The sequence below is a fragment of the Hylaeus volcanicus genome, chromosome 8 (assembly GCF_026283585.1).
Source record: "Hylaeus volcanicus isolate JK05 chromosome 8, UHH_iyHylVolc1.0_haploid, whole genome shotgun sequence".
NCBI lineage: Eukaryota > Metazoa > Arthropoda > Insecta > Hymenoptera > Colletidae > Hylaeus > Hylaeus volcanicus.
In genome coordinates this window covers 5916934-5936034 of record NC_071983.1, presented here as the reverse complement: position 1 = coordinate 5936034, position 19101 = coordinate 5916934, and the positions used below count along the sequence as shown (strand labels likewise).

Below are 19101 nucleotides of genomic sequence, written 5' to 3'. Positions count from 1 at the left end.
ATAAATTGTTTTCAAATGTAATTTATTTATTATAGTGATGTATATTACTTACAAGTATTTGTTTGCTCTCAGTGTAAATACTTATCCAAAATAATACAAACAGTTAAAAAACACAATATATTGATAGAGCCATACTGCAAGATATTGTTCCCTATACATTCACATAAACTTTTTAACTACAAATAAATAATATAATATATAAATAACAATCAGAAAATATTTCACTGATACTTTCATTCAAACCATTTGACTAACTTCGATACACAGTCAGCATTCTATTCTTGTTATCATTTTTAAAACACCTTCTTACTTTTTCCAATTATCAAGACTGGACATCCGGTAGTATTTGCACACAAAAGCGTCGTAACATGATCTTTGCTAATTTTACAGTTTGGAGGTGATCTTTCATGACAAGAAGCTAGAGTCTTTTGTGGTAATGCTGTGCATGACAGACTTGATTCATTGACATTACATACATTTTGTAAGGCGCATCCTTTCTCGATTAAAAATTTATGAAGATCCGCTGTTAAACTTTCTGCAGCAACATTACCAGTTGAAAGTTTTTCTCCCAACACATTCAGTTCGCGAATACCATGACGCGATTTAAACTTTTCTAACCAACCACTGCTTGCTTTAAAGTTTGGGTTTCCCTCCAGCTTTTTATTGAATTCCAATGCCTTCTCGCATAAGATAGGTCCAGATATCGGCACACCTTTATCTCTATTTTGCAGAAACCATTGAAACACAGCGTCGTCTACGTTTTTATTCTTGGGCACCATTAAGCTTTTTCTACTGGTAGAAGCGTCCAACGAATCTGCTTGTAACAGATAATTTTCAATGGCACATTTTTGATTTTTAATACCAGTAATCGTAGCCTTTCCGATACCATATATTTTTGCTAATTTTGCGGCACTCTCGCCGTTTTCTAACTTTTGAATTATCTCGTGTTTTGTTTTTATACTCAACACTACACGTTTCCGCTTCGACGCCATTATCGTTCAAGTGGCAGGTCGAGCACTAGGAGGAACTAGTCTTTTCGATTCATATGATAATATATCTAACATTAATTCCGAATATATCACAATGTATTCTGTATCTTATACACTTTTGTTTCGTCAACTTTTAACTCTTATTTTTCGTTCTTCTTCACTGATTCTTCTGCTCTAACTTTCCTGACGGACTACCGAGATGTCATGCATTTGTACTACGCAAGTTTCTTCGTACATAAAAGTCTATATACGTATGCATAGAATCTGTTTGGAGATAGATTTTATTTGAAAGCAAATCCTATCCTAATTATTAGATTTTACGCATCATTTCGAGAATTTATACACATGATGCCAGCCGGGACGCGTTTTTTCGCGCACACGCTGCGAACATAGCATCTGGTTTGAGCGTTGCGAGCGATAAATGGAACATGGAATGCACCCTTCGTTATAAACTTACGTAGATGTTTTATCGCCGAGGGTACTATCGTGTAAATTGGAAAATTCTAAAATGGGTATTCCAGGTTTAACAACTTTCATAAACAATCGCTCGTATCGTTATCTGAAATATTTTGAGTTACGTGATACGTATTTAGTAATCGACGGGAACAGCGTTGCTTGTCAAATATATATTTTGTACGCAAAGTGTAATTGTGCCTTCGGTGGTGATTACGATGAATATGCCAAATCCATTTCAGATTTCTTCGACGACTTGTTGAAGTGCAATGTAACGCCGATAGTTTTGATCGATGGCGGCAGCGAGCAGAAGAAAATGAAAACAATTATAACCAGAACCAAAGAAAAAATTCGCACAGCGTCATCTTTTTCTCCTATCAGTCAACAGAGAATGAAATTTCTTCCTTTACACACTCTGGAAGTTTTCAAAGATGTTCTGAGAGAGAAAAATATTCGATTTGTGCAATGTTTATTCGAAGCTGATAACGCTATAGCTGCTATGGCAAAGTTATTGAATTGTCCTGTATTGAGTTACGATTCAGACTTTTATGTGTATGGAACATTGTACATACCATTCGATACATTAGACAGTTATATTATCAAAAGTTCAACTGGAAATGGATACATGAAGCGTTGCAAAATTTATAAAGTCGAATATTTGCTAAGTTCTTTTAAGGGTTTAAACCAATCTGTGTTGCCATTAGCTGCTGTATTATTAGGCAATGATTATGTAAAACGTGGTACATTCAAGAACTTTTTCCGTTACCTGACATTACGACAAGTAGCAAGAAAAAAATATAGCCATCGGCAATATTGTATAGAAGCAACTTTCAATTGGTTGAGCGGATACACATTAGAGAAAGCTGTCATTGGAATTCTATGCAGATTACCTAAACCTATGAGACAAAGAGTATTAAACATAATAGAAATCAATATAAATAGTTATACTAATGCATCTACAGAATTTCTTGTTCCATTGGGTTTCCCAAAGGAATACGCTGCTCGTGTAGCTATGCATTCCATAAACAGAACTTTTAAATTTGACGGAGATGTTAACAGTTTAACGTACATAGAAGAAACTCATAAAGGAGAAGGCATTGAAACAAGCCAAGAAGAAGAAGAAGAAGAAGAAGAAAACGAAGTTGAAATATTAGATGCGTTCAAAGAGTCCGAGTTTACTTCTGATAATGCGCTCCCTAACAATTTACCTGTATGGTTTGTAGACAAGTTTCTTATGGGCAAATATTCTTGCTATATCATAAATTTATTCATTCGACGTTTATGGATTGGCCCTGTACAAATAGAGAACTACTATTATCCATCCAGCAATATAATAAGTTTAAAAATTATTAGCGTTATATTTGCACTTCTGAAATCAGAAATGGTTGGGAAGGGAGGTCCTATGAAATATATGATTAGAGGTCATAATATGAAACTTGTACATTACGAATTGGAACCTACTAATACTATATTTTCTTGTCAATTTCCACCTCTATCTAATATTGGAGGTATACCATTATTCATTCGAAAAAAAATTTTAAATAATACGTTAGAGATTGCGAACGAACAATGTATAGATGAGTTACTACCAGAATGGATGTTATATGTTGCTTGCCTTAATTATTGGATAAAACAACACGAATCAGACGTATCGTATAAATGTTATGTCTATTCTATACTCGTCTGTTTATTGTTCAATATAATTGACTTAAAGATTGGAAGGCATAGAATAATGCAAAATTTTAAAAAAAAACACGGTGCATTAATCGAAAGTATAAAAGAAAAAAGAAAAACGAGTAATTATAAACCACATTATACAACGAACGTTACCATTCTTGAAGCCTGTAATGAAATTAATCCTGATGATTGTTTAATAGCAGCACCATTTTTTATTTCTCATTTTGAGATGGATCAGAAATTGTATTCAAATCCAAAAAAATTTAATAGATCCATTGTTCATGCTTTTGCAGAATTTCAGATTTGTATGAGACACAGTATGTCTTTGAACGCACTTTTAGAGTATCCTTATCCAGAAATTAAGATCGCTAATTTATTCAATGGTACTCTATTGTACAATTTGTCAAATAATTTTAAAACACGTTACGACATTGAAGGATACATAAACGGTGTTCTTCAGAATTCTCCAAGTCTTTGGAGGGTGTTTCGTATACTTTTGTTAAAAGTAAAATCTTTATTTGAATTGTTGCTTCAAAATGGAATCAATCCTCAAAAAAAATCAAGAGCAAAGTGCAGAAAAACAAAGTCTGAACGAAATGCACAGGATAGCGATGCAGAATATTTGAGCGCGAACGAAAGTTCCTGCGAACCAAAATTTTACGACGCGAACAATCCTTTTTCATTTCTTGATTCTGCACAATAATTGAATGTACTTTACGCAATTTACGAAACAAAAAATTGAAACTTACTCACGTGTTTGAGTGTATGTATGTAATATATAAAATTGTAATTGAAGGACAAGTATAAAATGATAATAAATTTATGGTATATAAAGATATGGCCTCTTATTTAAGTATACCACTTAGAAAAATGTTTGTGATCATTTATCACAGCTCCATTCTGTTTATTCAATCATTTTTTTTAAATTTCTTTTGTAAGTAGATTTCTTTTTATTTCGATTTCTGTTCGTTGAAATAGAAGATGTATTGCTCTGGAAATATAACGAAAGGTAAGAAGTATAAAGAAAGCATAAAGAGTAATTTATAATGAAATCTTTGGTTACGTTTATGTACGTTTCCCAGAATGCAGTAAATGCTGTTTTAAGACTGTTTGCTTCCTGTCGCAAAGTCGGTAGATAATATGCATCTTCTCCATGTTTAATTATTAACCCAATACGTACAGCACACTCTAACTTTTCATTTAATTCCTCTTTAAACGATTTCGTATTACCATTGACTGGGTAATTATGTCGTAAATATTCACCAATGAGATTTGAATTGACATAAACTCTACGTAATTGCAATCTCTTTATTGCTATGCGAATCATCTGTGGTGTTATTGGAATATAACCCCTAGCTGATAGATTTTGAAATAACGTTATGTTACAATAAAATGATTATTTACATAATTTACAATATGTTCAATTGTACACATCTAGGTGAAATGTATGTTATAGATGTATTAAGATTTAAAATCGATGTATGAAATCATTTTACGTATAATTGAGGTAATATAAGATAATATATTTTGAGAACAAAATATTGCTTTTTTTTTACTTCTGAATACGTAAATATACAGGATAACCTTACAATAAATTTATAATATGCATCTTACATGATGTATGCGAGATATCATTTTCTATATCTGTATATCTTATGTTACGAGAATCATGGTTGCTGTCTCGAAAACATTGTCGGTCCGAGCACATTTTTGTTTCTTACTGAATTTAGAAATCGTCGAATGGTTACTGAAATTTCTAAGTAAATAAAACTCAGTTTTATTGTTTTTGTAACCACAAGACCTTTAACTTTGAATGAGAAATACCAAATGTTTCCGAAAAAAACAAAAAACAAAAAAATAACAGTAAGTAATTCGAAATTACTTTTAGACGTTATTTATTTGTCATAGCATTATATATTACTTACAATATTTATCTGCTCTTAGTGTAAACAATTAACCGAAACAATGCAAACATTTAAAAAGATATACATATATATACATATATATGCATTAATAGAGCTAATGTAATATATTCTTAAGAATCACTTATACATATAATCCCTTTAATCATATAAAATACGTATATTTAAAATTTATAACATATTTCAATAACTATCTATTTCCTGACATCTTACATCTGACTTTGATAATTTTTATTAATAACAAATCTTTAATCGTGCCAGTAAACCATAACCAACAAACAAATATCGAGAAGTAATTATTAAAAAACATAAAATTTTGATAAATCTCCAAATGCTCGCACTATTTTACCCGTAATGTAGAAAGACACGACTTAAATAAATTACAATACAAATACATCAGGTACTCTACGAAAAATATTTTAGTTTGTGATAAACATTACAAAAAATAATCTATTTCACAATAGATAGCACCACATGTGAAATGTGATAAGAGCTAACAATACACTTGTCTGCATTGTTAATAACTCTTTTAAACTCTTTTAATTCTGATTTTAATAATAATAATTTCTAATAATTGTAATTAGGTACAGTGAAAGAAGGTTAAATAGTAAGAATCATATAAACCAAAAGCTATTATAAATATTTGTGCAACATATCGTAAATATTAATTCAGAAGACGATTTAGGTAATTTGAACTAACTTTGAGAAATTCGATAATTACAGTTGTAAAAAGCTATATAATAAAATTTATTAGACTACAATTTATATGGTAATATCAAAGAACTTGTATTTTCATGCTCATTACTGTTTAAAGTGGTTAAAACATTTATAGGAAAGTTCATAGCTAATTGCAGTGTTCTAAGAAGCACAAAATATATGTTTTAATGTGATAATAGAAGAATGAATTTTTTACAAATAAAGATTCCAACATAAATAGAATGGTTTATTATCATCTGATGCATTAAAATTTTGAATGTAACATTAACAAAAGTATAAATTAAATTTAACTTTAACCAATTTAAAACATAATACTCAATATCTATGTTACTGTTGTTTATGTGAATATTTAGTCCCACGCGAAAACTAGATAACCTACATTACTAAATGCACCATTATTTAAACAAACATATTGCTGTTACTTACTCTATTATAATCTGCACACTGTATCTCTTTGAATTTGGAAAAATACTGAAATTTGTAAAGGACTCTTATAATATTATAACGTTATAAAAGCATTAATTAATTTTCATTGCATGTTATTTTGTTAAAAGCCAATTGTGCTTACTACTGAATTACTATTCAATACTGACAAATGCTTTATTCTCGTGTAGGTACTACCAAAAAAATCCGCATAGGATTTAGTATATTTTGTAAATTTTCGTAACTTGAGGTAACATATCATCAAGACTGAAAATTAAAATTAATTACCTTTAACTCCTCGCTTTAATGTCACAGTTGCTACAGATTTAGATATATTTATTAGGAAAGCACTTCGCTCAGAGAATCGACATTTTTGCGTATCATGAATTATGATAAATTTTAAAGTTGCAAGAAATTTACGTATATTAAATTTTAGAGCTGCTATAATTTGTAGGCATCCGTATTTAAAATCTGTTATAATTTACCGAAGTAAATAACAACATTCTCGATACGGATCTCCTTAAACGTGAAACGTAGTAGTGCAATTCTTATAAAATATGTTGCAATAAATTCAGCAATACAAAAATATGAATGATATAAAACAAATTCATGGCTTAAGCTATCTTCAAAAATTTTGGACGAAATTTTCGTTCAATATTATATGAGTAATATTAATACTTGATGCTTATTTCATTACGAATTATCTAATAACAATACTGGTGACCAGTTAATAATATTTTCGAGCTATCATTTCTTGGTAACTGCTGTAAAATTTATATTATATTCAACTTGGAACTGCAATTAGCTTGCCCTTTTTCTCGTTCTTTTTACTTCAGAATAATATAGTTAAATTTGTAGAAGTATTCTATCATATTTATACAGTGATCTTATTATTATCATTATACTTTACTATTGAGCGACTGCAGTAAAGACTACAACATCGTTAGAATCTCTGAATAAATATAATTATTTCCCGTGCACTATTATATAAAATATTATGTATGTACATCGTAAGCTCAAAGAAACTGTGAAGTTTGCAATCTCTTTCTTCTGTAAAATTCTTTGCTGTTGCAAAAACCATTTAATGAAATTTCGAAATCTTACACTAATCACTAGAAAAGAAACCCTAGAAAAGAATCACTAGAAAGTAAACTTAAAGAAAGGATTATTCTATGTACCGTTAACTAAAGCTTTTAAAACGATAAGTAAAACAAGATTGCACTGTAATATTACAGATGTTTCTCAAAATCTCTGAATTTTTTATTCTGTTCTTTAGCAACATTCTACCAAAACAACGTGCTTTATTTCCTCCACCAAAAACACGTGTAAATTAGGTAGTTTAAACGTCGAAATTTTTTCCTTTAAGGCTCTTTAGAGAAAAGCTGATAATTCGAATTGAGACAAGATAAATAACATATAAAATGTATACTATGATCTTACCAGGTTCTTCAACCTCCGCTGGGTTCTTCGTTCCATATTTTAACAAAGTATTGTACAGAAAAAACAATTACAATAACAACAATTGTATCTATGAAGTTTTTTAACATACTTATACTATGATGTTGATCACCTTGTTCTCTTTGTCTTATAGCAAGTTGCTCTATTATATGTTGTATACGATTGAGCTTATCACCATATTCCACCATTTGGCGTTCTACTTCTTTAATAACATCTATTATTCTGAGAAATAATGATGTTTGAAATTCATTATCATTAGTTTGGTATTAGGCAATACTATAAACCTTACCTTGCGGCGGAACGCTTTCTTTTGTTTATCGACTGACTAGAATCTGAGTGTACCTCTGCAGATGAACTTCCAGAATCATGAACTGTCTCTGTTAATGGCAAATTGTTAGATAATTGTCTTTTTGAAGATTTTAATACAGAGAGCGAAGAACGGGATTCTGCTTGAAGAAGTGGAACCTGCGATATGAATAATTAACTTTTGAAGTAATGCATTGGTGGATTAACGTTTATTTATATATTTTCTATTATTTATATATATTTCTTTACCTGTGCTTGTGGATCCGCTGACACGATACTACCAGCACGCATAATTGGTGTTTTGTGTCTAGTTTTAGTACGTACGATATAATCTTGTTCGTATTGCACGACATCATTCCTAGGATCCCACGGTCGGATGTCCGCGTGTCGATAAACCCAGTTACCCGTTATAATATCCTATTAACAATAATAAGTAACTTCTTAAGAGATATAAAAATTACGAATCATCTTAACAATGATAAAAACAATCCTGTAAAATATAAAACATTACAAATAATGTTACTTATTATTTAATACCTGAACAAAATATTTAGGAATCCATTCTTGCCCTTTAAGTTTTCGTTCTTTAGCGCGTTCCCTTTGAGCTTCTTCCAATTGGGTTTTAGCATCAGTAGCGGCAACCTGATCATCTCGATTGATTGCTTGCGTAACATCGTACCATAATTTTTCGCTTTCCCATGAACCTTGATGTTCCAAAGGTACAGTATATTTCTTTAATCTTTTTCTACGTACTTCTGGAGTTGGATTGAAGAATATGCTTTCTTGCTGTAAGATTAATTTAATGTATTTTATCAAAAGTTCTTATATAGTGTGTTAAAAGTACATATATATGTATATATGCTACATACCCCTGCCCTCTTATCGGTAATTAAAATTTCACCATCCCAGTATCCTGATATAGTAGCTAAAGTTTCCTTTCCAAGACGTATTGATCCTGTAACTTGATTCATTTGTTCTGCGCCGCCAAACAAAGGCTATCGAAAAAGTAATAAATTATTTTAACAATTATAGTTACAATTTTAATTTTGTCTCTTTAAGTAGTACCTTAAGTTTAAATTCTATTTCAGTATGATAACCAGTTTTCTCACAATTTATATGGACTTTTCCACCTAATTCCATAGACAATGTACCCATAAGGATACCTTTGCAATGAGCATAGGGTATAGTCATTGTATAATCTTCTCCTCTGGGTAACATTGTCAATATCGCGACACCATCTAACACGGCTGATGTCGAATTTCCTAAGAAAAAAAAATATTACCTCTCTACAATAGGTTTTATAAAAACAGAAAGGAAATACCTTTCGTTTATGTCATTATTAAATAAAGCATGAAATTTGTTTTTTCGTAGATACTCACCATAAAATTTGGATTTAGCAATAATTGTACCGCTAATGGTGTATCCATCTTGACGATTTGTAACATAAAACCCTGATATAGGTGGATGATGAGACAACTATAAAAGCAAATTACGGGTACTTGAAATGATTTTTAAGATAAAAGCACTTACTGGCTACCATTAATAAAAATTACGCAACAGTAGATATTATAAACATGAAAAATATATAAGGAAAAACAAGAAATCTTACTTGTTCAGCTATATAGAAAGTTCTTGAACCATTAGGATGTTGCCAATAGCAACGGAAAGTTTCACCCAAAAGTGAGTTATATGGTTTTTTCAATCCTTGAGGTTTTTTATAGAAACCAGACAAATACCACTTAACAACTCCTTTCATGCGTGTAAATGCATCATCTTCTACTACTGCTCTATAAAAATAAAGAATAAGGCATACATAATTCCATTTGCTGATAAATGTTTCTCAAAGTATACACAGGTATATATATATATATATATATTTACTGAGACAACAAATCCGCATGATAATAGGAATCAGCCAACTTCTCTAAAAACGAACGGGGTTCTAGAATAAAGGTTGGTAGAACTACTTTTGATAAATCCATGCCTGGTCGAACTTGCTTCACCAAGAACCATATTAAAGACTTTTGTTCTTCCTGTAATTCTGTAACAACTTCTCCTGCCTACATGTTAAATTAAAGTTATGCATATAAATGTTCTGCGTAGAATGAATTTAATAGTAAAAATATATTATATGCGAGACACTATATTTTATCGTACCACTCCAAGAACTTCATTTTCGTTTGCAACATACGGAGTTTCGTTGATTGTTTCTGGTTGATCTTCTTTAGCTGATCCTTCGGATTCACTATCAGAAGCACTAATTTCTGCGTCGGCTGCTACTCCGTTTTCTGGTTGGCTAATGTCGTCCAGGTCTGTATGTGAGGAGTGCACAGGATCTAGCGTTACTACTTGTGGGGTGTCATACTGAAGGACATGTATAGAAGGAACAGTCATGCGACGAGTGGAAGGTGAAACAGGTTTCGAAGTAGTAGATTCAAAATGGGACACATTAGAATAAACATCTCCATCACCTAATGTTTCCTCAGAATTTGAAAATGCATTATTCTCTGCATCTATAGCAGGTGTTGAAGATCTATCGCGAAAGTGTTTATCCCGATGCAATTGCATAACTGCATGGTATAATTGTTGAAACATTGGAGTTTGGGACGGACAACCACTTTTAGGACTACCTATTATAGAAGGTGATAATGACTGTGGACATGATAACAAACGTCTTTTAGGTACTTTAGGCGATTGAGGAGCATAATCAGATAAATATACTGTGGATATCAAAAGCAAGTGTTTAAGGTGACAAATGCCAGGGAAGGAGTGATAATAATGATAAGATTAATATTACTAATCTTCGAAAACAGAAGTTAAGAAAGTATTTTTCTGAATGTAGTCCTCATTCTATTAGGATTAATCATGTGTAAAATAAATATGTATGTGAAAAAGGAATATTTGGAATTAACATGTTTATGGCTAAAAATACATTTTTTAGCAAATGATTGTTTTAAGATACTCAAATATTACGATACAAATAAATTCGACGATTTCAAAACATAAAATTACATATTTACATCGATAGGACATTAAAAAACTTTATTATCAGAGAAAGAAAATAATCCGATGCGAGTATAAGACTACTTATTGAACACAAAATTTATTTCATACATCACATAGACTGTTAGTTTGTGAAACTCACCGTGTTCGTCAAAATGTTTTTCATAATCTGCCTCGCTCCACTGAGTTTCATGAGTTGTTGTAGTATCATGTGGGAGAGCACGAGGCAATGCACTTGTAGAACGTACTTTTAGCGAGGAACAACATAAAAATAGTTCAAGTGCATCCAACCAACATTTACCAGCTGCCTGTGAAGGAGCTCTAAAGATCAAATAAGAAGATGGCAATGGTTGTACAACAGCTCCTGAAAGCATACTTAATGTTTCCATATGATTTTGTAAAATATTTAATTTCTACTAAATATCAATCATATTTTGTTTGGACTTTGGACATTATAAACCTGCAATAATTTATGAGTAATTTCTTAGTTACCAATAGCCTCTTTTTCTGGTCCTCTTGGAGCCCATATTGACTGTTCCAAGGGATGAAATAATTTAAAACAAAACCCATCCTTTTTGCTTGGGCGTTCTATCACTTGACACGTATTAAGTAAGACTGTTCCCACCCAGTGACTACTCTGCAATAATTATGTGGACGTAACTTTGAATGAAACAAACAAATATGAAATTACGAATAATATAGATGAGCACTTTTGTTTTTGGACTTTTGTACAGTAGCAGCAAACCAGGCTTCAGAATACACCATAATTTGGTCCAACTCTTCAATGTTCCACGAACTTTAAGCCAATCGTTCATCACAATAACAGTTGGATCCTTAAATGATCTTAAAAGTTCATTGGCAACTCTTTTTTTTTCCATTCGATAATTCTTTCTTTGAGCTTTGTATGACTCCTTTCTTGTTAATTTACAGGAATCCAAAGACTGAAAATTACACAACATTAATTGGTCGCTTCATTATTTTATAAATTAAACGGGATAATTCGACTTTATTAATTACGCACTTTGTCCGATGCGTTATCTGTTTTCTGATTAGGTTCCCCCATTGCAGATAGCCCTATAACAAATAAATTACTTTACAAACATAGCTACATTCGTAAAATTTAACAGTGTTAATCTATTAAGGGAGTTATTAAACAATAAATATTATACTTATAGCTTAATACATTATACATTAAATATACTGTTACATAAAATTAATATAATGTAGTATTCAATGATTTAATATTTCGTACGAGAAAACTCTGTCCAGTTCTTTTGCATTACAGTGTGTTTCATAAGATGATTTACGTATGCGGATGACGATATTTACTAAAAGTTGATAAATGACACTATGAATTATTAAATGAAAAATTGTATAATAAAACTATCACTGACTTAATGTAGTAACTTCGATGTAATTTCTTCCTGTTTACGACAATTTTGATGTTTACAAATTCAAACTAGAAGCATTAAAATTAATCCATTCGCATAACAAGCTTGGCAAGTTCAATCTTCATATTTTTATGACAAAGCAAACTTACCATTCTATAAAAAAGCACATAGTTAAGGGATTCGAAGGAACTTTAAAACCAAGATGCAGTTTAAATGTTATAAAATGCAATATAAATTTTGCACTTTATTCAAATAATATTATTATATGTAATATAATCTTATTAACATAACCCATTATGCGGTTAGCATTTTTGTATTATTTTTAATTGTAATCATTGAGAAATTATACTCTATACAATATATTGGTTCTATTTAACTTAATCATAACTCAACAAGAAATGAATAGACAAAATAAAATGTTTATTATTACAGTGCTTGTGAATCAGAAATTTCACATATAAAAAGTATAACAAAATATTATTTATTTACTTGTACCTTATATTTATAACAAATCTATTAAAAAATATGTTAGCCAAATAAGAATATACAATGTACAAAGATTACATTATAGAAATAATGGATTTCAATATATGCATATAAGTAAATGTAGGAAGCCAAACAAGAAATAAAAGAATGCAATTTCTTACAGCTAATTGACTATTTTAACAAGTAAGGAAGTGTACATTATTTCACAGGAAAGTTAAAAAGCACCTGGCAAATTTTAAATTATTGCCGATGATGATATTAATGTAACTTTGTATACCTGGAGATAGTGGAGGTGCAGCAGTTGTTAAATTTACACTTGTTGATAGGGACTCTGTTGATGGAAGTTTAGGTAATGTTGCACATTGTACTTGAGCACTGCTCCGTCGTAGTTGTTGATCCACTGGTTCTATATATTTAGTTTATTTTCAGTCACAATTACTCTTGATTGATACTTTTACAGCAATTCACAAAATTATATCTTTTGAATGTACATGTTAATTTTTTGAATATGCTAACCCTTTGAACTCTTCAACTATAAACTATCTAACAATTAACTAATGTAACTAGGATGCTAAAATTAAATTGTAAAATACAAATTTACTTTTACAACACCAGTTATGAACTGCTAATAACAATGCTTTTCAAAGACAAAATCAAGTCTAGTTATATCACATACAGCTTTAAATTTGAATTCAATGTATTTCATGGGGAAGCATAGAAATTTCAGCATTAAAAATATGGGTACATGCTAGTGCATACAAAAATATGCACTTCTTTATGCAAGAAAAATAGTATACTGTAATGCAGAAATGCATATTCATACTATAAATGTTAGAACCTATATATAATATATCTATATACATTTAAATAAATAAAACATTATTAGATACTACTAAACACTAATAACATGCAGCAAATGCACTATGTTTAAGCATTATAAAGTGCTTCATGCAGTGAATATATTTTCAACTTTTAAGAAATATATCATTTTGTAATTTACATATAATAGTTTCTTTTATCAATTTATCAATTAATCTACATGTTACACGATGTTCTCTCATATACAAGAAAGTGGAAAAATGTGCTAACAGCATAAATGTATTATGTTAATATCATACATAAGATGATGTCATGTTTTTACCAATATAAATTATTATTGTAACTAATGTAATATCAATATGATTTTAATGATATCTCATACTGCGATATTACTGGAGATTATGTTTGAATACTAAAGGTCTCCCAGTCATGTCATAACTGTTACTTATGAATTATATAATGATGCAAAATAATAATACAATCAGTTATTTCAAATGAGGAAACACTAATAATATGAGTAACCTGAAAAGTGTTGCATGTACACATATGTACATATATACTTATTGATTTCCACAATTCTAATACTGAGGCTTACTACTGTATACACACAATCCATAGGAATAAGCCTACCTAGCTTACTTGGTAATGTACCACATCCACGGTCACTCATACCTTTAAATGATGATAAACATTTTCTCTATCAATACTTCAATGAGTACTTGTTAAATGACTAAATCAATATCCTTTGCTAATACAATTTTATGAACATAGACAACTTACTAATTTTTAAGTTTAATACTTCTAACATATTTCTGAGAAATACTGAATGAACTACTGATAAATACAACAAAAATTAAGTCACCTAAAAATAACATATGCATATGGAATTGGTAAAACAAACTTTAAAAAAAACTATCATGTTAATTATTTTTTTATTTGAGCACAAATTTCTCCACTTCTAGCTACTGTAAAATTATTTCTAACAGTATAAAAGATTCTCCTTAAATTCTCGCCAGACATCTAGTTTTAATAACACAAGAACAACATGTACAAGTGGTACTATGTAAATCATACTTACGATTACTAAGAGAGCGGCTAACATTTGGCGGTGTCATAGTTTTAAAAGAATCGGACCCACTTCCAACGGACACAGAATGAGTATCCGATTGGCATCGAAGATCACCGCCGGGTACCACAATTGGTTGAGAGCTCATTATGGATCTATTAAACATTTAAATGATTACAAGCATTGGAATACCATGCTTTATAATCATGATAAGCATAACAATTGATGATTAATAACGTAATACTTATATATGTACAAATAAATAAATGGACATAGTATAGAACCATGAATTATTATATAAATTATCTGACACTAGAATTAAAAAAATGACTCATGTCATAACTACAGCAGGCATATCACATAATGTATGTCACGACAAAGTGCTATGTAATGATAATTAAATATATATACTGCTTCGCGTTTTACAGACGGCCACACGCGCTACATTTCTTTGCAAAACCAGCTATTCGAATGAGTGACAGAAATTAGCAAGTAAATTAAAAAATACTGTGCAAAACAAGCGTGCAGTCCCATATATTGTCTTAACGTGCTATCAACTTTACAAGGATGAATAATTTTGCCGTAGTAAGTAGTGATTTGTTCCGAAGCAGAAAAAAAAAAAAATATTATATAAAGTATCAGCGACTTACCTGATTTCGAATGACTATTCGACCAGTCGATACTTATGTATCACGACAGATTTAACTGCACGAGGAACGAGTATTAAAACATAAATGATAATGCAATCGTTGAATTCACCATTATGCACAATTTTAATTCACGAATGGTATGCACTTCGCGAATTGATCTATTTTTTCACTGATGTAATTACAAACATTCGAAGCAAGAAAGCGACATGCACAGACGTCAGCAGTACGACGGCGCGAGCGCGAAGTCTGATGTTCCATTGATCACTTGCTGTTATAGCTTAACTATAAACATATGGATCTGCTAAGTTATTCAAAACGAAAACATACGACGCATAATACGTTGCAGCTATTATCGATAGAAAAGCAATGCAATGAAACTGTTTCGATCGTCTAAGAAAAGATCATTGACCATCATTGAACATCACCACTTGATCGTTTAAGCGTTTCTTTTTTTTTTTTTATTAGTATTCATATAAAAAATGTTGATATATAACAACTATCACCAGACTGAAATTATGTCCAAAAAGAAAATACAGCATGAAAATTGTCTAGCGTTAAAAAATACTTCGCACACAATTAACGTGTTGATGCATGAATGTACATACACATTGCAAACATATTTGTAGGCACTCACGTATCTCATACAAACGACAATATAAAAATCATTGAACTACCAAGAAGAGTAATCTTCGTTCAATTATCTCTCAAGTGTCATTAGGCTGTTATATTCTCTCAATGATAGTCGTAAGCCGCTTCTTAAAATAACATGATCGTTCCGCTGCGGCAATGAAACAATTATACGCATTAGTACGATCCAATCAGATTCATTATTCGATCGATTAATGAAATATTTGACATCGGCAGAAACGTAAGGTCACAGTTAAAAGAATACCGTTTCATTCATTTCTGTATACGATCGTCAAGTATTTTCGATCGAAACTTTTTTAGAAATTCACTGAATAAATGCTTCGATGAATTAAATTATTGATGGAAGTGCGCAACGTACACCGTTTGCCGGTGCTATATATTAGAACAGAAAAAAAAGCAAGGAACGAAGGTTTGAACACGCTCAATATAGCATAGCTTTGCAAACGATGTAATCATTTCAATGACAAATGTTAATTCGAGAACCATGTTTGCAAACTTATTTACCGAAACTTATTAATATTGATGCCCATGTGTATCTTCACATGTCACGTCGCACTCAACTAAACATATACGTCGGTATCTATGGATCTAATCACAGAAATAACTTTTGTTTAAGATATTGCATCGAAATGACAAGTTACGAATTAGATAACTGAACGATACGTTGTAACGTTCAAAGTTGAACTAAGCGAAATCTAAATGAATCGCTACCTATATTTTAGATTGAACGTATTAAAGATTGGTTAGTTGCTACGTCACAACTGACATCAACTGACATCGTCACGAATTGATATCTTTTTTCCCATCTGCAGTATTTTAGAAACTTCAATTCGATAATATTAATCATATTCTTGTCGTACTTTAGTTAAAAAAAAATAGAAAATATACATATCGAATTGAGTAACCTCCCCCTTTTCGAAGTCGGTTAATTACTTATCTGTAATCTTATTATCTACCTATGTACAATCTGTACATACATATACAAATATATCGTATAACCCTTGAATTTAGTTACGAAGAAATATGAATCGCCATCCAATTTCTGTGGATGTTAAGAAACGCACTAGTGAGCCTCCAGTAGAATTAGAAAGTCAATTTATTTTACGTTTACCACCGGTGAGTTTATTTTTCGTTAAATTAATAATACTTTTAACCTAAGTTATTTGAGGTTATAAAAGTAGGATGATAAAGTCGACTGTATTTACGAAACTGCTGTGTTTTTTTGTTAGGAACCGTCACGAGTTTTGCGAGAAATTTTACGTAGTGGTTTGCCTTTAAAAGACAGGTTGAGTATAAAACTGGAAAATGATATGCGCTACGGCGAAGTTAGATTCGATCATTGGCTTCTTCATGCTAAGGTAAAATTCTAACATTATTCGATTAATCGTCAGCTACAGGCATCAAGTGTAACTTTATTTTGTACAATATATCGGTATGTACCTATTAACAATAATATATTTAAAAACATACCATAATTTCAGGTTGTTGATTTGCCAACAGTTGTGGAATCCTTGAAAACGATTGACAATAAAAGTTTCTACAAAACTGCGGATCTATGTCAGGTAAGAGAATGATTAATTAAGAAACTTGGGAGCAAGATACATGTAGCATTTATCTGTTTATAGTTATTAATTTGTAAAGAAGAAGATGATCACACTACGACGGACGAAGAATCTCCGGTACGACAGAAGAAAAAGGATCCGAATAAAGTAGACAAAAAGTTTTTATGGCCTCATGGTATAACCCCTCCTACCAAAAATGTGAGACGTAGAAGATTTAGGAAAACATTAAAAAAGAAATATGTGGAAGCTCCAGAAATCGAAAAGGAAGTAAAGCGTTTGTTAAGGGTAGATAATGATGCTGTTAATGTTAAATGGGAGGTAATATGCGAAGACAAAGATCAATCGAAACCAAGCAAAGTATCGTCGTCTGGTACTGTGAAAACTAAAAGGGAAAGTATTAATGGTAACACTTCTCAAAGTCTCGATGTTGGTAAGTGGTTCAAATAATGATATAAATATAATTGATAGGTATAATATGTATTTTGTACATGTTTATTATGTTCATATGTAGCGGAGGATGACATATTTGGCGAACCTCTGAGTGATAGCGAAGACGATGACGAAGAAGCAAACATAAATGTCATGGAATTGGATGAGAACAGTCGACTTTCGGCGGATAGTAGAGTATCGGATTCTAATTCTTTGCAAGCCACGTATTCAGAAAGATCTAATAACACGGCAACAAATAACAGTCTCGTTACGGAGTTCAAGAAGGAAATGTTCCAGAATGATAATAATGGTGAAACAGAAAGCGAAAAACCAGTAGAAATATCAACAAAAATGCCTAAACTGGAACAATTCCATTCAGAATATATTATCCCAGACGATTTCTCAGAAATACCAGCTGCTCCATTATTAAAGGGTATTTCGATTCATGGTCTATGTTTTATCTATTAAATGGTAGACTACTATGAGTTACAAGCAAAAGTTTCCTGTTTTTATGTTTTAGATTCGTTACAAACACGTCTTGCAACGTTACACGCAGAATTAGCGGAATTGCGACAACGAAGGCAACAACAAGAACTTGAAATAGCTAATATCGAAAATGTTAAATTGCGGCAAAGATTTCAAGAAATATTGGATAATTTACTAACACAAGAAATGCAAAAGGTTCAAGAGGTACGTATTTCTATCATTTATACAATTGTTCCTTCTAAAACCTTTAATTACAAAACAATTATTGTATTTCAGATTCAAAACTTAGAGTTGGAGTAACGTTTAAAACATCAAGATTTGCGGAGTTCCTTTACCTTGATATCATTTTTCATTTAAAAATGTGACTGCAAGTCATTACATTAAACAGCGCCTTTAATATGTATGTAAAATATGAATAAAGAAATGCGGAGTAAACAACTAATTTACTAATTTTTTTCATTTGGAACATCTGAAGTCAGATTTGTCAGCAATCTGTTTCGCAAATCATTCCACAGATAACGACACTTATCTCTTGCAGGTTTTCGATTTTCTCGACCTATCTATATCACTTTAAAGTCAAATAAACAATTTGGGCATCTGGCAACTAATTACCGGC

The 19101-nt window shown here is 31.1% G+C and overlaps 4 protein-coding genes across 9 annotated transcripts; 2 read left to right on the top strand and 2 right to left on the bottom strand.

Annotated features, from left to right (window-relative positions):
* Positions 1-39: 39 nt before the first annotated feature.
* Positions 40-1007, bottom strand: LOC128881157 (jerky protein homolog-like). The gene is made up of 2 exons (XM_054131937.1): positions 311-1007; positions 40-176 (listed from the first exon to the last, which is right to left on the bottom strand). Exons 1-2 carry the CDS (start codon positions 990-992, stop codon positions 160-162), a joined length of 699 nt encoding a protein of 232 aa, XP_053987912.1. The 5' UTR covers positions 993-1007; the 3' UTR covers positions 40-159.
* A 484-nt stretch (positions 1008-1491) lies between these two features.
* Positions 1492-3997, top strand: LOC128881131 (protein asteroid). The gene has a single exon (XM_054131883.1). The coding sequence runs from the start codon at positions 1498-1500 to the stop codon at positions 3820-3822; it is 2325 nt and encodes a 774-aa protein (XP_053987858.1). The 5' UTR covers positions 1492-1497; the 3' UTR covers positions 3823-3997.
* A 602-nt stretch (positions 3998-4599) lies between these two features.
* Positions 4600-16749, bottom strand: LOC128881127 (oxysterol-binding protein-related protein 8). 6 transcript variants are annotated; one of them, XM_054131877.1, is made up of 19 exons: positions 16513-16749; positions 15361-15642; positions 14723-14906; positions 14275-14316; positions 13103-13231; positions 11970-12022; positions 11659-11889; positions 11441-11585; positions 11091-11312; positions 10103-10257; positions 9827-10005; positions 9555-9732; positions 9325-9421; positions 9011-9207; positions 8815-8940; positions 8483-8731; positions 8195-8362; positions 7929-8104; positions 4600-7861 (listed from the first exon to the last, which is right to left on the bottom strand). In XM_054131877.1, the coding sequence occupies exons 3-19, from the start codon at positions 14874-14876 to the stop codon at positions 7630-7632; spliced, it is 2733 nt and encodes a 910-aa protein (XP_053987852.1). In that variant the 5' UTR covers positions 14877-14906; positions 15361-15642; positions 16513-16749; the 3' UTR covers positions 4600-7629. The 6 variants fall into 6 exon arrangements, with proteins under 6 accessions (XP_053987852.1, XP_053987854.1, XP_053987853.1 ...); XM_054131879.1 differs by having other exon boundaries at positions 14723-14865; XM_054131878.1 differs by lacking the exon at positions 16513-16749 and adding an exon at positions 16253-16506.
* Positions 15263-18927, top strand: LOC128881144 (transcription initiation factor TFIID subunit 7). Its single transcript, XM_054131907.1, has 8 exons — positions 15263-15295; positions 17020-17124; positions 17238-17366; positions 17490-17570; positions 17634-18000; positions 18082-18432; positions 18520-18689; positions 18762-18927. The coding sequence occupies exons 1-8, from the start codon at positions 15278-15280 to the stop codon at positions 18783-18785; spliced, it is 1245 nt and encodes a 414-aa protein (XP_053987882.1). The 5' UTR covers positions 15263-15277; the 3' UTR covers positions 18786-18927.
* Positions 18928-19101: the final 174 nt, after the last annotated feature.